At 36.4% G+C, this 24,380-nt stretch overlaps 1 protein-coding gene and 1 long non-coding RNA gene across 7 annotated transcripts in view; one reads left to right on the top strand and one right to left on the bottom strand.

Annotated features, from left to right (window-relative positions):
- Positions 1-24,380, bottom strand: part of LOC113073980 (SH3 and PX domain-containing protein 2A) — an 83,031-nt gene that overhangs the window by 57,534 nt on the left and 1,117 nt on the right. For all 6 annotated transcript variants that reach the window (XM_026246679.1, XM_026246681.1, XM_026246675.1 and 3 more), the window contains exon 2: positions 12,739-12,819. In XM_026246679.1, coding sequence (XP_026102464.1) covers positions 12,739-12,819 — 81 coding nt within the window. The remainder of the gene's footprint in view (positions 1-12,738; positions 12,820-24,380) is intronic.
- On the top strand, positions 21,927-23,738 carry LOC113073982 (uncharacterized). The gene is made up of 2 exons (XR_003280576.1): positions 21,927-23,294; positions 23,417-23,738. It is a non-coding gene; the product is annotated as an uncharacterized LOC113073982 (long non-coding RNA).

The following is a 24,380-nucleotide window of genomic DNA, read 5'->3' as shown; positions in this document are numbered from 1 at the left end:
AGTATCAGATTTCAGGAGACATATGTGCACTTGGATTGACAACACACTTGCACACACATATACACACTCTATATATCCAGATCAGGGCTCTTTCTGGTGGGCAGGTTTTTCTGTGATGCTGTATGAGTCATCAAAGCGCACTGACTGCCACACGACCAAATCAAGTCAAATTTGCTACAGACCCTGTGAAATCAACATTTTGTGGCTTTCAGTCCATTTGTGTTCCATTTGAGGTCAAATAAACGCTAGCGCACTCTTGTGCAGTGACAAAACTCCCTTTAGCAGACAGACACATTTCAAATTTATAGTCATTATCTGGTGTGAAATAGGACCAAAATTATTGATGACTCATCCTGGATTACATACACTAGCTTTTAAAAGTTTGGGGTTGGTAACGTTTTTTTTTTTAATTATTATTCTTTTGTCTCTTATGCTCACCAAGGCTGCATTAATTTGACCAAAACACAGTAAAACGGTAATATTGTGAAATATTACAGATTAAAATAACAGTTTTTTTTTTTTTTTTACATGGTTTAAAATGTAATTTATTTCTTTGATGGCACAGCTGAATTTTCAGTATTATTACTCAAGTTTTCAGTGTCACATTATCCTTCATAAATCATTCTAATATGCTGACATGGTACACTGCTGATTATTATCAATGCTGGAAACAAGTTTCATGTTTCATGAATGATGCTTAGTATGTCAATAAAATGCTGAAAAATTGTGTTCTAGCCAAGCACCACATGATCAAGCATGATTTTGTCAATTGATTGGTTACTATTAATACAGAGGAACGCAGGAAAAGAAACATTAAAATATCGATTCTGCTTTGTGAGATATAAAGTTGGATATGTTCTGGATATGTTCAGATGTGACTATAGCTCTTACAGTGAAGCCTATTTCTCCCAGTTGTGACATTGTATCTCTCAATGTGATTTAAAGGTGCAGTAGGGAACTTTTGTAAAAATACTGTTTACATATTTATTAAACCTGTCATTATGTCCTGACAGTAGAATATAAGACAGATAATCTGTGAAAAAAATCAAGCTCCTCTGGCTCCTCCCAGTGGTTCTATTGCCATTTGCAGTTATGGACCGCTCCCGGTAAGAAATCAACCAATCAGAGCACTTTGTAGAAAATGTAGAAAAATGTATATAATAAGCGAGTACATCATGAATCCATTTTCCAAACAGTGTTTTTGGCTTGTCCTGAATCACTAGGGGTGCACATATAATAAGTGTTTATATTCTGACAATTTTAGATTGCTTCGGGGATACCGCGGCGGAGTAACCCAGTGTGATTCTTCATAGACATAAACAGAGAGAAGTAGTTCCGGCTATGATGTTCTTCCGCAAGACGCAAGCAGTTCTGTTTATTAACCGCTAGAGCGTCAAAAGTTCCCTACCGCAGCTTTAATATCTTGCAATATGACTTTTATATTTCACAATTGCAACATTGTGACATGGAGTCAAAATCTTTTTATAATTGTGATTTTATATGTTGTATATCCAAATTGTTACTGTTATGACTTGATTTCTTCCAACTGTGCCTTTGTTTCACACAACGTGTTTTAGAGTTGATTTCCCAATTACCCTTTTTCCGGATCTGCCGATCTTTGGGTTTAGGAATGTCAGATGTACTATGTGTCACCAGAGATGCCTGATTCAACTTATGGGTCCATTTTAAAATGGAAATGTTTAAAAACACACTGACACAAAATTTCCCAAATGTGTCATGTATTCCTCACCTGCCTCTTGTTACATTGGTCGAACCTGTGGTACACACACACACACTGGACTGGACTAAAAAGAAGCAAGAGAGCACTTTGGCACTGGCATGCACATGAGTAACTGTGGGTGTCCACGCTGACTATTTCAGGAGCATATGCAGGGCAGTCAGCAGCAGGGACCGAGGGCTTTGGCAGTCTCGTCTGCCCACAGCCAGATTTAGCCTCCATTCTCCTCAATCTCTCCATATGAGCAGCCCCAATGACAGCTCTACACTGACCTCAGATCAGTGATACAGCACTGGGCCAGGTATGGCTGTGAAGACACAATCAGGGCAAGCTGTACTCTTATTGACTTTGGTACAGTTTCGGCACTGCAGTCAGCTTAACTTACTATTGTAGTCTCATTGACCTGACATGTATAAGGACCTACAGGTATGTTGTGTTGGCTGAATATGGTGTGTTTTCTTTAAAGAAACAGGAGATTGCACATTCTGGTGTCACAATAAACAGACTTGAAAGTTCTATGCATGCTTTTATGGAAGCTTGTTTCCACCTTCAAATGGAATTTACAAATAAATAAAAAAGGTAACTGAAAATGTACATCTCACAATTGTGACTTTGATTCTCATTACTGTCTCATGATTTTGTCTTCAATATTTCAACTGCGATTTCATTTCTCGTCAATGCGGCTTTATATATCACAATGCGACTTCCTGCAATATCATATAAAACTTGCAACTATGACTTTGTTTCTCATAAAAGCAACTTTATCTTTCAATATAGTTGCAACTTTATATCTTCATATTGTTACTGTATATCTTACGATTTAGTTTTATCTTACAGTGAGACAAAATATGTTGCAATGACTTTAAATATTGCAGTTCTCGTAAATGCAACTTTATATTTCACAATGTCACTTTGTATATTGAAATATAACTTTCAATCGCACAGTCGTGACTTCATTATCTCACAGTTTGACTTTAAATTTCAGAATATTTAGCAGTTTGGCTATAAATTACAGAATAGTTTGCGATTTCACTATTTCGGAATATTTAGCCATTTAAGTTTCGCAATATGACTTTACATTTCTTAATTGCAACTTTGTGCGATATAAAGTCACAATAACAAGATACAGTGTGACTTTATTTTGCAATGTGATTATAGCTTCCAATTGTGACTTCATATCTTCGTATTGACAAAATTTGTTTGTTTGCTTCTTTAAGAAGAATCGCTTTATGTATTCCCCAATTTTAAGTCGCTTTGGAAAAAATCTCTAATAATAAAAAAACAAAAGCGTTTTCATGATATTCAAACTCAAAATCAAAATCAGCAGGTTTTTATTTGGGCGGGTTGCCGGCAAGTATACGCGCTTCCGGATTTAGTGCTGCTGATTAAAGAGCGTCAGTGGATGAAAGTAACAGTTTTGAATTGTGCTTTGAAATGGTAGGCATAGCCTAGATTTATGCTTTCAGGTTGAAAATAAAACTTATATAGTAGAGTTTCTGATCTAAAATTGTAATTGTGCATTAACAGCTCTCAACCATGTCGGTACTCAAATGCGCTGTCAGAACATAATTATATTACGCATTTTTTATTTTGGTCGCGCATGTGGACCTGCGGACCACTTATGTGAACCCCTGTATATATATATATATATATATATATATATATATATATATATATATATATATATATATATATCAATAATAACTTTATTACTCCCAATTGTGACTTTTTATCTCATATCATCTTGATTTTAAAATTGATCTCACAATGACCTTTTTACACAATTTATCTTTTTTACTCAGAGATGACAAAAATGTTCTATAATTCTCATTTAATATAATTTAATTCTAAGGCAATGGATGAAAAGATGCAACAAAAGTACAACCACTTTGGTGCAAGAAATCTTGACCCACATTGTAAGTTACCTTCAGGGAAAAAAATACACAAAAGTAACAGAAGGAAGCGGACCTTGAAAGAGCCTCAAACAGAAAAAGAAACTCAGTCCATGCTTTGTTGAATGTCTACTACAGCGAGAGAGAGAGAGAGAGAGAGAGAGAGAGAACATGTGTGTATATATCAGTGTGTGCCAAGGGACTTCCCCTGGGAGAGTGGCAGTGCCCAAAGTGTGTGGTTCTGTGTGTGTCTAGTGTAACCAGGTGCAGAGAAAACCCTAGCAAATCTGGGTCACCCGAGAAAACCAACACTTCACATACACTGGACATATAAACGCAACCTGATCTCATTCCCACCAGAGACATAATTACGTATTCCACTTCTGTACATCACAATGACTATATCCACACAGAAACAGTGCTTCAAAGTCAGACACATTCAATATTCGAGCCTCTCTGAATAGTTTCCATGTTTTCTGCCAACCAGTCTAACTTCAGCACAGAGCATCAAACGGAGGGACGAGCCCATCCCAGCGACAGTGTATGTATAAATTGTAGGGTCAAATCTCCAGAGGGAAGAGTTTAAACAAACACAGTCCTTCCTCTCAGAGAATTACTTTTTACAACTAACTCAGTTTAAAGCTGGCTTCCCGTGCACACCCTTCCTTCTGGGGTTTTGTGTGAGTGTTTGGCTGAATTGTAGACCAAAGACAGATCCATTTATTTATTGAGTGACATTATTCACAAGATTTGTACCACACAACTTAGATAACATTCTCAAGTGACTAAAACATATAGTAACTGAAGAAGTGTTAGTTCATACATGTACAATCTCAACCTCAGTTGTCTACAATCTGCTTCAGAACAGCTTAGATGTCGTCCATGGAGCCACTGAATGAATGGAAGGGAAATATTTGACTATTTTTATTCTAATAGTTTACAGGCTGGTTTCAGTCATTCGTATGCTCGCTCAAAGCTCATTTGTGCGGCAATACAGACTGAAAGTCTACGAAAACATCAAAAGACATCAGAGAGGAGGTCGAAAGCCCACAGTCTGGCACCAACAAAAATACACAAATAAAGTCACATTATGACATGTGAGTACACACACAAACATGACCACAGCCACAACAGCAAACACATCAAAAGTGTTCACCTCATTACTAGATCCAAAGCATCCATCACCGCACTGGCGCATGAGTCCAGATCACAAAACTTTACATCCAAAGCTTATGGAGGCTCTCCAATTATTTTTCATCTAAGCATTCAACTTTTGTCACAGATGGTTCGTTAGGAAAAATAACAACAGAAACAAAAGAAAGCAGCCTAAATTGGTTTGCAGGTCTTAGCTGATCTCACAACCTGATCAGGCTGGTGTGTTGGCAGATATTAGAGTGGTTTTAACTTTTTTTTTTTAAGCTGAAAAACAAGCTTAAACCAGCTAAGAACAGCAAGCCTATATTTTTTTTATAGCTATTAATATTTTGTAGAATATTGATAACCAAACAATTGATCTCCACTGACTTTCATTGTATTCTTTTAATGAGAACTGAAACTATTTAGCTACTAACACTTCTTAAAATATCCTCTTTTGTCTTTCACAAAGAATGCCACAGTTTTTATGATCTCTGCAGCAAGTCCAGATATTTTAGTTTACAGGGAATTTAATAAAAACGTTTAAATTCATAAAGCAATTATAGAGATCTCTTTCTCGCTCTCTGGCTGGTCTTGAAACTTAAACATCAACTAAAAAGTAAAAAAAAAAAGAAAAAATCGAGTAAGATGGAAACTAAATGAACTGGACTGTGAAACACTAAATTTAGTCTCTCTCGCTTTTCTCGCATGCACAGATCTGGCCTCAGATCAGGAGCCAAGGGCAACTTCTCTCTTCACCACAGGCTCAAAACCCTCCATTGTCCCTTTGAGCACAAGGCCAGTGTGTCTCTGAAGTGTAGGTGTCGGTCTTCTGACTACAACTTGACCTTGCTCATGAAACAGGCCTTTATCCAGCTTCAACAATCAGGCTCCTTCTTCCCACACTGACATCAGGACAGCGTGCAGAGCGGAGCGGAGCGTCCCTGAATGCCCCCAAAGCGCTGAGGCCTTGAGTTACTCCAGCTGCTGGTGGAGATGTGGTGTGCCTGCCGTGCCCTGTGGTCTAGACACTCGTTTTGGACTTTCGGGCCGGGCAATGCTGCCTACGCGTTCCCAAATCTAGATTGAGTGACCCTCCATTGGCCAGAGAGATCATCCAGTGTCAAACAGGTTCATGTTCTGAAACATTCTGAGGACCAAGGAGTGGTAAGAGAAGTAGAGCATTCATGTCGAAAGATACTTAAAAAATTTCTGAGCAAAACATCTACAATCTAGACTACATTTTAATGATACTTTAATACATACATGTGAACAACATGCAAAGGAAAGAGAAAAAGGCATGCAATATTATATGCACTATATATTTGGCATAGTGATGTAAAGTGGTTGTAGATGTAACCAGTATGATGCATACATGCAATGCAAACATTGAAATATAATGTTACACGAATACAGTTTCTTGCTTTAAAAAAAATGAGGGGGAGAAATCTAATTTATCAGTATATGTATCAGTATCAATACTGTCGTTATTGGCCTTGATGGTACTTGATGAAAAGATGCCCCTGGAAATATTATTTAAAATATATAAATAAATAATAATATTACTTAATAAAGAAATGATGCCTTTAATGTATTGCTTAAATAAATATATTCTAAAATAAAATAAATAAAATAAAATAACAAGATGGAACTTGTTAAATAGATACCTTTAAAAATATATAATTTAATAACATTTTTTAAATAAAAGAAGACGGTACTTAATAAAAAGAGGTGAAAAAATAATAAAAATAGACTTGTTACAAAGTGCAAAATAAAATAATTTAAATAAAATAAGAAAGCATTTTAAATAGTATATACAATAAAAAATAAAAAATAAAAAGCATAAAATTAAAAATAATCCAACGAATAATAAAATAAAATAAAATGTAATCAAATAAAATTTAAATTAAAATAAAATAAAAGTATGTGAAATATATAAAGTTCACAGCATAGAATCTCTTAAATATGTCCAAGAATTTTACACACCAGTCTGTTATTTTGGTGAAATTTCCATGCCCCAAATCATCATGCGGCACAAAACTAAATATGGTTGGTTGCTTTACGTATTCCATCAAAAACGGCCAAGTTTCACAGACCTTCTGCCGTCAGTCTTAAAGTCTGGCTACACTAGACTACCTATAGAGTAAAAAAATCAGATGTTGTCGTTTTCACTGAAACATGTGGTCCCTTTACACAACATCATCTCATTCAGTGCATGCTAAATCCTGCAGTCAGCTGATCTTAGTTTGGTCTTGGACAGCTTAAGCTGAGTACAGCTGACAGAGTCAGCTTAGATGAGAGGACAACGCAAAGCAGATGTCATGACTGTGTTGTTTTGTCAGGTGTATTGTTTTTATCCCGATCTTTAAAGCCTAGGGAGTCTGCACTTACACCTAGGCTTTCAGATCACTCAGAAGTTATCAGGAACCCCACTACATTGATTACAGAATGACGCATTATGCTCACTTGTGCTTCATTTGTGCCTTTCACAAAAGGCTTTCATTTTATAGTTATTCCAGACTGTGCAAACCTAGCTACATATTTCAAAACAGACGTCAGTGGGTTGTTTGAATGACTAGTCAACTAGTTGCTCATATGGAAGCCCTGATTTTTTTATATTTTTCACAGAAATATCTTATATACTCACCAGCGAGGCATTTACTTGATCAAAAAACAATGAAACAGTAACATTTTCATTTAAATGCTATTTATTCACGTGATGTAAAGCATAATTTAAAGCACCAGTCTTCAGTGTCACATGATCCTTCAGATTTCATACTAATATGGTGTTTTGATGTTTTTAGATTTTTGTAAAACCAATTATACATTTTTAGGATTCTCTGGTGAATGCAAAATTCATAAGAACAGCATTTATTTGATATAGAATATCTGTAACACTAGAAGCATCTTTATTGTCATATTTCATTAATTCAATGCATCTTTGTTCAATAAAAGTAATGCATTCTTTTTTAGTATGCTAAAACCCTAGCAGAAAGGTTGTCTCTAAATGCATGCCGTTTAAAAGATGTCTGTTAAAAATAAAGATTAAAAATCCAGTTTAACTCAAGAATTGACTAGCCAGTTGATGGATGACTAATCAATTTATCCCAATTTATCCCTAACCCTGTCAGACCAACTGTTTGTAACCCTTTTCCCAGTTTCTGAACAACTGTTCCATTTATTATTTCCAATTTATCACCTTTTTCCAAATAAAATATAGGCTAAAAGGGACCACAAATTTGGAGTGAGGGTGGAAAATCCAGGATGAATCCCCTCCCGCATTATGCAGATGTCAAGCCTCTGCAGTGCTGTACGATAAGATGAAAACCTGAGTGTACTACAGTACTGGAGCACGGCCAGATCACCTGACAATGAGACACACCCACCTCCTCTTAGGAGTAACCTAAGCAGCAGAGATCACCTCGAAACATTCTGCTCACGGTACTTAATTCTGTACCCGCACATCCACATGGGACAGAGGCCTTAGATTTAACCTAGAGAATCCACTCTAACCAATCTCCAAGCTTAGAGACTGATGCAAGCTTTACTTTTTATCACACACTTGCTACTAGTCTGCAGTTTAAAATGGCCTTTATGTACTCTTGAGTTGGCTATAAACAAGCTCTGTGGGTGGTTGCTCCACAGAGACCAGACAGGACAAAATAAACCTGAAACTTCACACAAGAACCTAGAAGTACAAACAATACAGGCTTCCTGATATATATCCAAGAATATACACCCACCCCTTAAGAAAACTGACCATAGTGCTTGCATAATAGCCATAGTTTTACTGTGGATAACCATAGGTAAAACAATCATCACTACTTTTAGATCACGGTTAAGTTTCAACAGTAATACTCATGTTATGGCCTCAAAATGCATTTAACATAATGCATGATTTGTACAGTAATACATTTTCCTAATACATGTATGCATCACTTAGCCAACTGCATATGTATGGCTTTTCTGTAGTAAAATTGCTTGGTAACACACCTGGTACAGCATTGCTACGAGTCCCGTGGAAGACAACGAGTCATGATAAAACAGCTCAAACACTTGCAAAGGCAATTGAAAATGTCATGGTTGCTTCAGCAAATGTGTTTGTATCTCATGTTTGGTGTTAGGGCACGGTTTATTGTAGCTGGTATGTTATTTTCAAACACGATAGAGTATTTCATCTTTGAGCTCCACTCACTGGACATTTCATTTCCAATCCAAACTGATACATACAACAACAAAGGGAACAAAATGTTGCCAGTTTCACATGCTTCGGATTCGGATAAAACACTGTTTTAGCACTAGTTACTAAATATTTTACTTTGCAAGAAGCAATGTAATGCCATTTTGCAGCAATGTTACCAGGCACCAGTAATTTGTATTTATTATAAAAGAAAGAAAAGCTTAAGCACATTAAGAACTATAGCTGCATCTGCCATTACTATAATAAAAACGAAGATTATTTAGCAGGAATCTCCGACATTTGCACCAAAATGCTTCAGTTAGTGCTGATAATAAGGATATGTCAGATGGTTTATCCCTTCCAAACATTTACCATAGCTTTTTGTCAAACTAGCACAGTTCCAAGCTTTATTGTGGCCTCTCTTTTAAACAGAGTAGGAGGCTTTCAGAATCTTTCTGGCAAGGCAAATACTGGACCAGCCTAACCACAGTTTTATTGCTTTATCAGCTGCAGTAAGCATGGTAGGCTGCTTCATTGTGAACTATAGTTACTATGGTAAATGTCTGTAAGGGATAATTAAAGGACATGCAGAATATGATAGCATTTGTAAAGGTACAATTAAGGCCAAACTTGCAGACGTTGTACATTTGAGTCTGCACGTGTGTTTGGATAACTAAAGACCTCGGCTCCGCTAACAGAAAATTAACTGAATGAAAGCACAGGACCTTTTTCTTGGCCAGCGTGACTGATATTGTTTTAAATGAACTGTGGAGCATTAGAAAATGGTTAAATAGTGTTTAACCAGCTGCCAGTGTGTTGGGGAAGCTTTTAAGCACAGCTCACTTGTCTAACTCGGAGTTCAACTCAACTTTATAAACAATGAACAATGCTAATGCTAACCAGCACATTAGATAACACTTAGCACTGAAAGATAACAGGATTGATGACTGTACTAAAACAAAACAAAACCATCCATTGGCACATTTACCAAACATTTCATTTACCTCTTTACTTCTGTTTCAGACAACAACATTTGGCGTTTATTCTTGCTACAATCTATATGTTGCTAATATTATAAAAGTAACTTTGGGAATTGAATAAATGAGAGCCTGTCAGTCAGCTATAGTTGAGATGAACACAGTGCTAAATGTGTTAAATAGTATTCACAACGTTACTATTGATTCAATGTGCATTTAGAGTACATGATGCAAAATTGCTGTACAGTATACAGTGAAAAGCCCTCATAAAACACTTTTTCACAGTCTCGCTAGTTTAATATAAATTAATGCTCAAAGGTTTTTGGTCGGTCATTTTTTTTTTTGTCTCTTAAGCTCACTAAGGCTACATTTATTTTAATAAAAAATACAGTAAAAAAACATAATATTGTCAAATATTATATTAAATAGAATGATTAAAAGAAAAGCCTTTATTTGAAACATACATTTTTAAGTGTAAAAGTAACTTTTGCCCATTTTAATGCATCCTTGCTGAATCCAAACTTTTAAACAGTAGTGCACTCGCTATCACTGTCCCAAACACACAAACACAAACCTATTTACAAAGAAACTACTATTTGCAACAAACCTAAGCTCAACTACTAAAACTACTAACACTAATGAGCAGGGTCAGCACAATCAAGTATTTTATACGTTGTTCGAATGATCTGAAACATCTGCTGACATCTCATAAAAGGCACTTCCCTTTTACATACGTTTGTTATTGTTCCTGTATGGAGAGGCAGGAACTCAAGAGGAGGGAACTGATTGACTGGGTTACTCCGTCCTCTCAGCTTATCAATGGAGGCTTTGACTTCACCCAGTACACAACATGGCGGCCATTAGTCTTCTGTTAAACACTGGAGTCTTTGAGACGGAAGACTAATCACCTCAACAGACTGTAGATGGATATGGAGGAACCAAGGGGGAGCCCTAAACTCCCTACATACACAAATACATCCCTAACACAAACAGTACTGAGGAACAGTGAACCATGATATCTGTGTAGACGTAGTGGTGTAGTTCCAAATCATAACCATTTTCAAATACCATGGTATACAAACTACTCCAGCCTGGAGGACGCCTGGGTTTTAAAGTGACCTGAAAATTCCTTGTAATAACAACTAGGAAGATGTTACTGGTTGACTGTTACCTTGTCAAAAAAGGTGTAGATATTGTACATATCCAAAAATATGGCACTACTACAGTTTACGTTCAAAATTATATATGTGACCCTGGATCACAAAACCAGTCTCAAGTCGCTGGTGTATATTTTTATCAACAGCCAAAAAAACATTGTAATGGACAAAATTATAAATGTTTCTTTAACGCAAAAAATAATTAGGATGTTAAGTAAAGATCATGTTCCATGAAGATATTTTGTACATTTCTTACTGTAAATATATACAAATCAAAAATTATCTTAGTAATATGCATTGCTAAGAATTCATTTGAACAATTTCAAAGGCAATTTTCTGAGTATTTTGACTTTATTGCACCCTCAGATTCCAGATTTTCAAATTGTTGTACATCGGGCAAATATTGTTTGATCCTAATAAACCATACATAAATGGAAATCTTTTTTATTCATCTTTCAGATGATGTATAAATCTCAATTTAGAAATAACTGACACTTAAGGTTTTGTGGTCCAGAGTCACATATGGTATTACTATAGTACATTATAGAAAATTCACATTGCCATGATATATTTATTTAAATTCGTTTTTAAAAAGTATAGGATCAGAAAGTTTTAAGGATGCATTAAATCACTCAAAACTGACAGTTAAGAAAATAAAGATAATTTTACAAAACTTCTATTTAAAAATGTAAAAAAAATTATATTTATAAAAGAATCATGAAAAAAATCTAACGTATACAAAAAATAATAATAATAACCATTTTCAACATATAATAATATAAGAATTTTTTCTTGAGCAGTATATTTGGATGATTTCTGCAGGATCATGTGACACTGAAAACTGGAGTACTGATGCTGGAAATTCAATATTGCCATCGTTCATTCAAATAATAAACAGTTATTTTAAACTCGCACTACCCCAAACTTTTGAACAGTAGTGTAAATCCAAAAACACAACACATACCGCTGTACATGTCCTAAAAACATGACGATGCTATATAACCTTTAACCCTTTTTTAGTGATAGACACAATGTAAATAAACCTGTACTATACCAATTGTACAGACATTTTCATAGACACATGCTTACACTGCAACTAAATGTGCACAGTCATCTAAACCCCACACACATCCTCATACAACAACACACACACTCTTTCTTCCAGACTTTACAGAGGGGCCTCGCTGCACCTGAAGGGTTGGGTGTGAACGCTGTCTTTCCTCCCTTCTGCTTCCAAAGCAAATACTGTTATTGGCGGCGGTATCCTGAGAGCTCTGTCGCAGAGTTAGACTTTAATTTGTAAAATACACCCATAAATGTCATTCAGCATAACCACTCGGCTCCAGCCTGTAACGCATGCGCCATTAAATAGCATTAGACTCATATTGCGTTCTTTCTTCTCCTTATTATTCATTCTCCTCTAACTTGCTACTGCTTTGGGAATAAAAATGAACCATTATTAATGTGTCATGCTAATAAAGCACATTTAGAAGTGAGAAAGAGGGAGAAATAGGCATGTAAACTTAAGCCCTGGCTTGCATAAGATCGACATTAAAAAGACATTAAACTCAATTCTGAAGTGAATACCCGAGAAAATCATAAAAAAGTAAGAGAGGTTAGACAGAGAGAGATTGCAACTGTTAAAATTAAGTAAGCCTACCTGAAGGTCAAAGAATTTACTGTATCTTCTGTAGATGATGTGAGATGTGGAGTCAGAGTATGTGACATTGATGAGATACACCTGAAAAGAGAAAAATACAAATACAAAGAAGGCAATTAGAAACACTACTATTTATTCTACAGTTTAGTTACACATTTTGGTATAAACTATGATGATTTCAGAATAAAGATTGCTTCTAGCTATGCAAGTCACTACGCTCTGAAATGGGTTAGAAAGCAGATTGAAGTTTTAAATATGCAAATGTACTTTATTTAACCACATCTAAACTCAGTTTATTTAAATTTAACCTAAGCGCAAGATATGTAATGATGACTTCACAGCGTGTACAGGAAACAACACTGTATAATCAGGGACAAGTATTTCCTGCACATATACAATTGCTAACAAACCCAGCTCTATTGTCCTGCAACAGAAACAAAGATCAGACGTTCCTCCACAAGGCCATCAACAGACAATACAACATCATGTGGAACCGAGCACTCAGAGATGAGGGGAACTCCTGTTCTCTGTCCTCCACTGAGCAGTGGATGGGACAGCTTTCTCTGTCCTCTAAACGCAGGACATGCGTGATCCGTCTTTTGTGATACACTGCCTTGTTAAAATCACTCCTAATACAGACTATTATTTTTGAGGTTTGAATGACATTGTATAAAAAATTCAATAAATACTTCTTCCACCCACTTGTACTTAAGGTTTAGGGGTTTTATGTCTTGACAAAATAAGTTACTATTGTTAACTAAATTATTAAAAACATTTTTAAATAACTAAATATTAGATAAAAAAAAAGTTAAATTTTAATTTGAAGCACTAAAACAGAAAAGTTTAATTTGAAGCACTAAAACAGAAAATGTATAGTAATAATAATAAAAATGAAATAAAAATGAACTAAACCTAAAGAATAATATTTTTTGAAAAAGCACAAAATAAATTAATGACAACTGAAAAAATAAATAAGCAAATGTAACTGTAATTGTATATATAAATAATATATACTGTATATATTATATATTATATATAGTATATAAATTACACTACACCCTACAGTGCTATCAGACATATGAATGTAGATATAGGTACATCTCAATAAACTAGAATATTGTGGAAAAGTTCATTTATTTCAGTAATTCAACTCAAACTATGAAATTCATGTATTAAATAAATGCAATGCACACAGACTGAAGTAATTTAAGTCTTTGATTATTTTAATTGTGATGATTTTGGCTCACATTTAACAAAAAACCACTAATTCATGGTCAACAAATTAGAATATGGTGACATGCCAATCAGCTAATCAACTCAAAACACCTGCAAAGTTTTCCTGAGCCTTCAAAATGGTCTCTCAGTTTGGTTCACTAGCATATACAATCATGGGGAAGACTGCTGATCTGACAGTTGTCCAGAAGACAATCATTGACACCCTTCACAAGGAGGGTAAGCCACAAACATCAATTGCCAAAGAAGCTGGCTGTTCACAGAGTGCTGTATCCAAGCATGTTAACAGAAAGTTGAGTGGAAGAAAAAGTTACACAACCAATCAAGAAAACTGCAGCCTTATGAGGATTGTTAAAGAATTTGAGTGACCTTCACAAGGAATGGACTGAGGCGGGGTCAAGTCATCAAGAGCCATCACACACGGATGTGTCAAGAAATTTGCTGAACCAAGGAGCTAAGGAGAAGAAGGACTGGAGTGTTGCCCAGTGGTCCAAAGTCCTCTTTTCAGACGAGGAAGGGTGGAGAAGCTCATAGACAAAGTTGCTTGAAGTCCAGTGTAAAATTTTCACAGTTTGTGATGATTTGGGGTGCAATGTCATCTGCTGGTGTTGGTCCAATGTGTTTTTTGAAAACCAAAGTCACTGCACCTGCTTATCAAGAAATTTTAGAGCACTTAATGCTTCCTTCTGCTGACCAGCTTTTTTGAAGATGCTGATTACATTTTCCAGCAGGATTTGGCACCTGCCCACACTGCCAAAAGCACCAAAAGTTGGTTAAAAGACCATGGTGTTGGTGTGCTTGACTAGACAGCAAACTCACCAGACATGAACCCTAAAAAGATAATCTATGGGATATTTTCAAGAGGAAAATGAGAAACAAGAGACCAAACAATGCAGATGAGTTGAAGGCCACTGTCAAAGAAACCTGGGTTTCCATTCCACCTCAGTTTCCAGTGCCAATCAAAACAATCCATAACTGGGATAAACAGACTGACTACCTGACAAATTACAGTCTTTTTACTTTTTAACTGCAAGACATTTGATTTACATTCAGCACATTTCCTCGCATCTTCTAAGTATATAAGTCTATTACTGGCTCATTTCTGCATGATATTCTGACCACAGCTCTCTAGCATCAATCCTTCAAATAAATTGCCCCACCAACTATGGGCTGCAGGACAGTGTGTTGACAGCATCTCTCCAGGGTGTAAACCCAGTCACGTCAAACCTGTTCAAGGTCTTCTCCGGTGTGAGCAGCATGTTTGAGCTGATCCTGGAAAGAGAAGCATCTGGAAGCTGTATTTGTGACACATGGGATCTAACAGCTTTGGAGATTTGCTGTGATCTTTAGTGATCTCCTGTAATCCCCCAACAAGCGTTATGAAGCACAATAGTAAGTGTAATGTGTATGTGTAAAAATGGCTTGTTAGATGATAGATGTGAAAAAGTTAATACATCAATAAACATTGCCACATTTTTGCATGTCTGATTACCATCACCCACCAAAAAAAAAGTTACCCTATTTGCTAGTGAAGGCAAGCATCTCTGCTGCTCACTTTTTTCAAACACACACACACACACACAAAAACCTTACTATTTAAATTCTGCACTTAGTTAACTCATCATGTTTGTCATACAAAACATGAATGAGACCTGAAATAATGTAGCTTGTTCAGAAGAGGTGTGCTATCATCTAAACAATTACATTTCTGGCAAACGATAAAATGGGCACAAAAAATGTGATGTATCTGAAATCACCCCATATACTCTCATTAACTATTTCCTACATTACTCCACTAATACAGACCTTTAAAAGAGTGCATGAAAATGAGTGAGTGAATTCGGACAATAAGTGCACCAAAAGTGCTGTGGATGGCATCAAGACACAGGAATTCATTCAACACTCACAGTGCATTGGTGTTCTCTAGTGTCTTGCCATTCGGTTGCACACTTGTTATTGAGGTGCATTGTGGGACTGAATAAGTGCACTCAATAATGTCCACTATGGTTTCAGATACCATAACAAATGACCGTCTCCACAAATAATCTGCTATATAACGGTAAAAAATGGGAAGTTTTGAAAACAGTCACAGACATTTAAAAAATGGCAGAGCCATTTCATTGACTAGAAAGGCCATAAAGTAATTCTCTAACAATCACTCAGAACGCTTACCAACCACATAGCAACACTGTGATGCAACATTTTGCACCTAGAAAAGAAAAAAAAAAACATTGCATTGTGGCATCAGATTTTGCACCTAGACCATGGTAACCACAAATTAACCACAGTTGATATGCAATATGCTGAAAAACTATGATTCCTCCACGTTTACTATGATTAAGCCATGGTTAATTTTTTAAGAGACCCATCTACACAGGAACACCCTAACACCTCTAACACTGTGGCAAAACATCTGAAAGTTTTATTAGATTTTGTTAAGGCATTGATAATTCTAGAACTCAATATAAACACAAGATCCAGAATGTGAAATAAAAATACTCAGACAACTTTCACATGTCCAAAGCACTAGCATTCACCCTACAAACACATAGCAGAACGCTAACAGCCTTAACATCGTGGCGCCAAGTTTTGCACAGACAAGCATCATTGACGATTTCATCAGTTAAATTTTTTTACAGTAACATTTCTTGCAGTAACTGTGGTGCCTCTGGTTAAAAAGGAATAGATTGTTTTTAAAGATAAGAAATTTTTTTTTCTCACACAATGTTTAGCACAACTGAGTCTGGGCTGGATTATTAGACAAGCAAATCGTTTGATTTACCTCATCTCCATAGTCTGTCATGTATCAAAGATTATGTCATGGACCATAAAGTGGGAAGCGGCATCATAATGAAATATGTCTGCTATCATATGAAACAGGCAGATGTTTGTGGCGGAGCTGCAGAGAGAGTGAGAGACAGATAGAGGACGCTCTGATCTGTGCTGTGAGACAGACGGCTTACACGCTTGTGAGTATTTGCATTGTGCCAGGTTAAAGTGCCTCCTCTGTTAGCAGAATGCTGGGAAAGGGCCTTGACTAAACGGCTTCATGCTGCTTCCCACAGTGTGTGTGCAGCTAACCAAACACATACACGCTTATCACACACCACGTGCCTAGAAAAGCATGCGAATGTGTGAGATAGAGTGCATGAGAGGCTTTCTTTGAAAGCATGTGGTAAAAAGATACTCCATGTGTGTGTGAGTAACTCCTACAGGAGTTATTTAAAGACCCCTGACCGGACTGGCATGTATGGTTGCTGATTCTGCCCTTCTCTGCCCAACTGTAATATGTAATTTCACCACAGAGAACAGCCTCAATCATCTCGTGTGTGTGTGTGTGTGTGTGTGTGTGTGTGTGTGTGTGTGTACACGATGCAAACTCATCACATCTCTGACACCATCTTCATGGCAACCACAATGGAAACAGGATTGCTGAAAGCCCACGCCCAAAAATATCACTGTCCCAGAGAGCAAAAATAGCTCTGAAACAGAATAGAGTAAGCCAACAGGACATCCACCACAAGTAAAGCCTCTTTATTAAACCATGATCCAGACTTCTATTCTAGTCTCTGTCCAACTCACCTGGTCATTCAATTTAAGTTTTTGACCTGCTGTTTAAAAGCACAGTTCACCCTAAATTAAATTCTCACCCTCATGTTGTTCTAAGCCTGTATTCATTTCTTTCAGCTGTTGAAAGCTGGTAACCAAACAATAGATGGTAGCCATTGACTTTAATGGCATGGGGAAGATACTATGTTCAGCAGTAGAAACAAACTTGGTAGAGTGTGAGTAAATGATGCCAGAAGCTTCATTTTTTTTTAGCAAACTATCTCTTTAATTTAGCAACACCTTAGAAACTGTGTAGTAACACCCTAGCAACCACCCACAACATAGGACTGTGCAGTGGGGTTTTAAACGAGCAACTAAATTTCTACACTGTAACTACAGACACCAGTTGATCCACGCTCACACCCAAGAGTAAAAACAACTCCAAGAATATGTAATCACACATTTGCTTATTTTTACTGTTACATGAAGTGGTTTAGTTCAGCCCATTTAAATTAATTCAACAACCATTATACTATTTTTTTTTTAATTATTAAAACATTACTATTGTAATTATTTTACAAAAATGTATTATTTCTAAATATTAAAAACAACCTATTGTATTAATTGGTAATAGTTATAAATAATAATAATTAATTAATAATAAAGGATCTAGACAGGATCTAGACAGTGTCTCAAATTCTGCTCAAAAATAAAAACTCAAACATTTCTCTCCAAATTCACTCAAAACCAAACCAAGCCATGCAATCCATATTCCTCCGAAGCATTTTTAGAAAACAAATATGGAAAGAGATATTTAAATAATGAGAATTCCATGAAGACTTTTGATCTAAGCAAGGTCAAACTCTGAGCAATAAAATGTTCCCTTTGGTAAAAACGAGTGAATATAACATCTGTTCTCTGGCATTGGATTGATTATATCCATTGATGTTGTTGAAAAGAACACAACAAAGAGTCCTGATTTCAAGTGTTCTTCAAAATCTTTAGACATAAAAGAACAGACGTAACACAATGGAGACCTCCCTCTACCAAATAATTATCCCAAGACGGAGTCAGGGAACAAGATTAAGACAAAAGCAGCTGGATTTCGGAACGTCACAGAGACACGGAATATGCATATATAAGCAATAGAGCACATTCAACCATTCAGTCTACACTCCATCTTGTCATTTCCAAGAAGAAAACCCTCATTCTGTCTCCAATGAGATGCAGAGATGCCACACAAAAGCCTTCTTCAAGCAATTCAATACCTGCAGAATCAACAATAATCTTCAAAGTGTGGCAGCAAACAAAGCACATCACCCGCTGATTAAAAACTTCAACTAAACTTTCAAAAGATTTGGCCACACACATTTTATACTGCTCATAAATAAACCAAAGTCAGCACAAACACTCTGATCATACGAGCAGGAAGTGTCCTGGAAGACCAAAGAACAAAACTCTGCATTTCATCAAAAACCAAAGCTTTCCTTATAATCATGCATTCAATTTCCATCAGCAGAACAGACTTCAGCATGTCCAGCTGAAGCACACGTTTCAGAATAAGAGGTAGACATGAAAAGTAGAGCCAGAGAAACTTACTGAAAAGCAGTCGTCTTGTCTTCAGATTTGTCATGAGGAAAAAGGATGAAAAGGTTTTAAGCTTGAAGTCTTGGTGGGGCTTAAAGTACAGGCCTGACCACTTAAATAACTCAACCCCGCCTAAAGAGACTATTTCAAGAGACACATAAAAGTCTATCCATCTACCATATTTCCAACCATGGTGCATTCATAGCCACAAAATGGCATTTTATTCAGCTGGTTAAATAGTTCAGATCTGTGATGTGAAAACAGCAACATTTCTATGCTGAGCAACTAGTTTAAGATCTTGTCTAGACATTAGTTGAAGTTAGGATGTTATATCACGTACGGTTTTATTTTTAATAAACCAAGCAAACCCACAATGTGTCGGCCAAGGCAAATATACATAACATCACCTATGCTGGGGTCCACAACTGACAAGAGGGATGGATAGTAACGGAAAAAAACTTAAAATCCATACAATTTTACACCATTTACTTTCTAAATCATCTTATTGGCATTATTGTGAAATATTACTGGTGCACACTGTAAAAATAAAAAAATATTATTATTTAAATAAATTTACAATTTTAAAATCTTTTAAAATAATTTAAATACAAATTAATGAATAAAATGTAAAATTCATAAAAAATTCATCTTTCTGGCATTATTGTGAAACATAGGTGCACACTGTAAAACAATTAATAAATAAAAAATAAAAACATTAATAATTTAAATACATTTCAAATTCTAAATAAAAAAAATTAACTAAATACAAATTAATTAATAAAATAAAATAAAATAATTTAAGAAAAATTGTTCATTTACAAAAAAGAAAAGATAAGAAAATAAAAAATAATAGTTAAATCTAATAGACATAAAAATGGTTTGGAAATTATGTTTCACGTTATTCGTGTACTCCGTAAACAAAAAAAAATTAAAATGAAATTAAAAAGCTGTACACAATCAATTGGAAATAAATGGACAGCCCTAATTTTTCTATTTCCACATCATTTCGTCCCTCTGCAAACTACAAATTTCAACACACTGACTGAAACTAACACCAACAAACTCAAAGGCTAAGTACAGTATGTGTTCCTATCACAGCAAATTTGGCAATAGCTCCAAGTCCAGGTCTCAAGGGGTGAGCATTTACTGCACAGTTTAAGCTGTGTAACTGCAGGCGGGTCCACTGGTAATGGGATTCTGGAAAGGAAATTTCCCACAGGAAGTGATAAACCTATAAATCATTAATTAAACAATATGTAGATCAAGGCAGAGAGCTTTCTGATCCTCCTCACTGAGCATTATGATCGACAATGAACAAACCCATATGACACCCATTCTCTCTCTACTTCCTTTGCATTATGTTCTGGTCATTTCCACTTTGCCTGACACCTACATGCAAATGCACACACGCACATTCCTGCTTCCACAGGGGATGCGGTACAGGAAGTGGAACTCGAGTGTGCATTGTGTCCTGAAGAACTGCAGATTAAAAAAGTGTCAACTCAGCGTACACATCAACTTTAGGCGTAAAACCTTTGGCCTTTCAGAGCAACCTGGTACAAGCCACTTCATCTGAACCTCAAAAATATGTGAAAGCGGATGACATTTGTTATCCACTGACAAGGACGCGGTGCTAGTTCTAGGAACTGTAACAAACTGATAATCTGCAAACTGTCAAATATCATCCGACGAATTCTGATTATTAGAAGTCAGACAAGCCGCCAGATCTTATGCGTCTGAATGTTGTAACTGGTGGTGTGCAGACAAAACTGTCAGCGAGTGAACACTGTACTGCTATTTTTCAGCTCCATTACACCTACGTGGCCTTTCAAACCTCCTCAACAATCCCATCTTTCATCATAGAGCCCTTTGAGAAAGCCAGGCCCAGTGTCCAAGGCAATAAAAAGCTAAACAAAACAAGTCATTAGTTCACATCATTCGAGCAACATAGAAACATTTAGAATGCATTGAAACTGAGATACAATTCTGATAAAGCATCCCAGGAAACCGCTTGGTGGGATAATTTTTCTTTATGGGTGACGACATCATTAGTTACTATGAGAGAGAAAGCCATTTCCTATGAAGGCTGCTGTACTGTGGCAGAGCTTCTCTTCCTGCCCACACATGTTGTCACCGGCAGCTCGGGCATCATTTGTTCTCTATGATGTAATCAAGCTGCATTGAAAGCAATAGCGTTTGCTCTGCAACTGGCGGCGGGCAGAGAGTAACTTTTCAGAAAGGAGCAATGAGCTTTACTGCTCCAAGATGTCATGTTGGACAAGGAACAAGCGAGGAGGAGGGGAAATGAAAACGCGGAAATTGAAGACAGGCAGGATGCAGCGGGAGTCATATATCAGTACATGAACGTATGCGAGTGCTGGTATAAGATGTGTGTGGGATGAGGAGGGAGGGGGGATAGTTTAAAGGGACAGTCTACCCAAAAAATTAAAAGAGACACTTACAGCAGATCACTGTTTCAAAGGTTTGGCCACAAAATGCAAATAACATGCATGTTAACATGGCTGCTGTATGAAAAACATAAGGCTTCCTTATTCTGTGTAAACTGCTGTTCGAAAAAAAAAAAAATCGAAGATGCATTAAATTAATAACAAAGTAAAAGACTTTTAAATTGTTACAAAATATTTATTCTGTTGAAAAGCATCACAGTTTCCCACAAAAACATTATTAAGAACAACGGTTTCCAAAAATGATAATAATAACGGTTTCTTGAGCAGCAAATCAGAATGATTTCTGAAGGATCATGTGACACTGAAGACTAGAGTAATGATGTTGCTCATTTTGCTTTGCAATCATAGGAATAAATTACACTTTAACACAAAGTTTAAAAACATAAATTTAAAATTATAATAATATATCACAATATTTCAGTTTTCCTGTATTTTGATCGAATGAATTCAGTCTTGGTGAGCATGAGACTTCATTCAAAAATTCATTCATTCAACAAAAACTCCCAACTTTTGAAGAATAGCGTGCACGCAACTTTACTGTTTGACAAAATAACACCTGCGACCTTAAAACAATCACAAAAATGGAGAACACAACTTGACAGCTCAAATATTACACAAGCAATAGAAAATGTGCCCAATTTAATTCCATTGTAGGTTACCTTACTTTAGTTTCCTTTTGTTATATATAAAACAAAGGGGCGAATCAAATTTTCATTGTTGTAGCAATCCACATTCTGCAACAAATGTTGTGGATTGAGCTTTACTTCTATTAAACAATCAATATTATTTAAACCTAGAATCTTAAAGTCTGTTTGTGAACCTTACAGTAGTATAATATGGCTAATTGGAATAATGCACACAAGTCTTATGGACAACTTTTATAGTAGGTGACTTTTAAATCAGCTTGATCATCATATGCTTCTGTTATATGGAAGACAGCAGCACGAGCATTCTTCAAACCATCTCCTTCGGTGCTCCACTGAAAACAAGATAATCTAAAACACCTGGAACAGCAGGAGGATGAGTAAACGATGAGAGAACTTTCATTTCAGGTTGAACTAAAGTGTTAGAAATAAATAGCCATTAAACAGGGCAAACAATCCTGATTCATGGCATGTTGTGGCATGAACGTCTTGTCGTGGCCTATGACAAGGATTTAACAGATGGAAACAGCCAAGGAAATGTGTCATATACAAAAGCTGACAAGACAGCAGATTGTCTAGGGAGAGCCTCAAGGCAGCTTTGTGGAAGGTTCACACACACACACACACAAACACATTTCGGACATGTGGGGCTCTGTTGGGAACCAGTGCTCGCTAATGAAGTGAGTGTGTGAGAAAACATGTCACACACACACACACGATTCCCACAAAGACATAATAGAAGCAATTCTGTCCACCTTCGGAGGAGGGTTTCAGTGCTCACTTCCTGTCTGGAAGCATGACATTTTCCATTGTATGACCCCCTATTTTTACTCAGTCCTACTTCAAATTCTCAGCTGACTAATGATGACAAACTTGCACTCCTTTTCCGAAGCGGTTGTGAATACACTCTTTATCATCCTACCGATGCACGTTAAACTTGTCCCAGATCAGAGTAAAAGCCAGTAAGAACCTTGTCTAGAGTATAAAGGAGTTTTCTGCCCTTTCTGTAAATACAGTCAAGCTTTCATTCAAAGAGAGGAAGTCAGACCGTTCCTGGGGATCAAAACAAGGGCATGTGGGTTCACATTTCACCTCCTCCTTTTCTCTCTCTCTCAAAAGGAAAGCATAGCCGCCTGTTTGATAAACTATTTACTAATGAGACTGAACAACTGCTTTTCTCTTTTGCTCTTTTTCCAGAGTATGTGGAAGCCTGTGGGATACAAGGCCATGCATCTTCTGAAGAACCACGCTCTCGGGAGAGAATGCAGTGAATCTGTGGCAAAGCAAATGACTCCCAGTGGAAGTTATGGGGGAGGATGCTGCACTAATGCTGATCTGAGAACAGCTCTGCAGCCCTCGTGGTAAGGGGATTGAGAAATGGGCCCATGTTAAACAAGCTCTTCAAAACATGAAGCCTCAACTACTGAAGAATGTCAAGGCTGTTGAAATGTACAATCAATTCAGAATGATGTTGGATTGGCTAAAAACTTTAATAAAAAAAAAAGTGTTAAAAGTTGAACATGCACTCAAGCTGGAATGAACTTCACACGTTTCTAATGCACTTAAGTCTTAATTAATACCTGGAAATAAACAATGCTTGATTATGATGAATATGAAAAATGAATCAATATTTAGGCCCAAGATTTTGTACTAGGCCACTAATCAACTGGTAACATCTGAACTCTTTGTACTGTAGGTCAGACGTATTTGCTTCCACTGAAGTGCAAGACACTCTTTGGATGATCATTCTCAAATCATGAGTGATCATTGGGTTTCACACAGATTTATGGAGTTACACAAGGGAGGGATATGCAAAACACAAATAAATCTTCAACTCATTCAGTTTTTAAAAATACATTTGCACTTGTTATATTAATGATGAAATTAGTAATGAAAATGCTGTATTCAATAAGAAAAAAGCACTGGACTTTTGTGTAAAGGTTGAAAATGGGACAGATTTTCATTATGTCAAACATTGCCCACATTCACTCTATGTTGAACTAGTCTTTAGTCTTTGAACTAGGCATGTGTTTTCGAGAAGTGGTATCATCATAAATATTTAAAACAAGCTGCAGAGTCCATCTTTTGCAGGAAATACATAAGATTCTACTCCAGCCATAAATGGGCACTTGTTCGGGCCACTGAACCCAGAATCTGTCAC

The sequence above is a fragment of the Carassius auratus genome, unplaced genomic scaffold (assembly GCF_003368295.1).
Source record: "Carassius auratus strain Wakin unplaced genomic scaffold, ASM336829v1 scaf_tig00013390, whole genome shotgun sequence".
Taxonomy (NCBI): domain Eukaryota; kingdom Metazoa; phylum Chordata; class Actinopteri; order Cypriniformes; family Cyprinidae; genus Carassius; species Carassius auratus.
The sequence above is the reverse complement of the archived record's forward strand: the minus strand, read 5'-3'. Positions and strand labels throughout refer to the sequence as shown.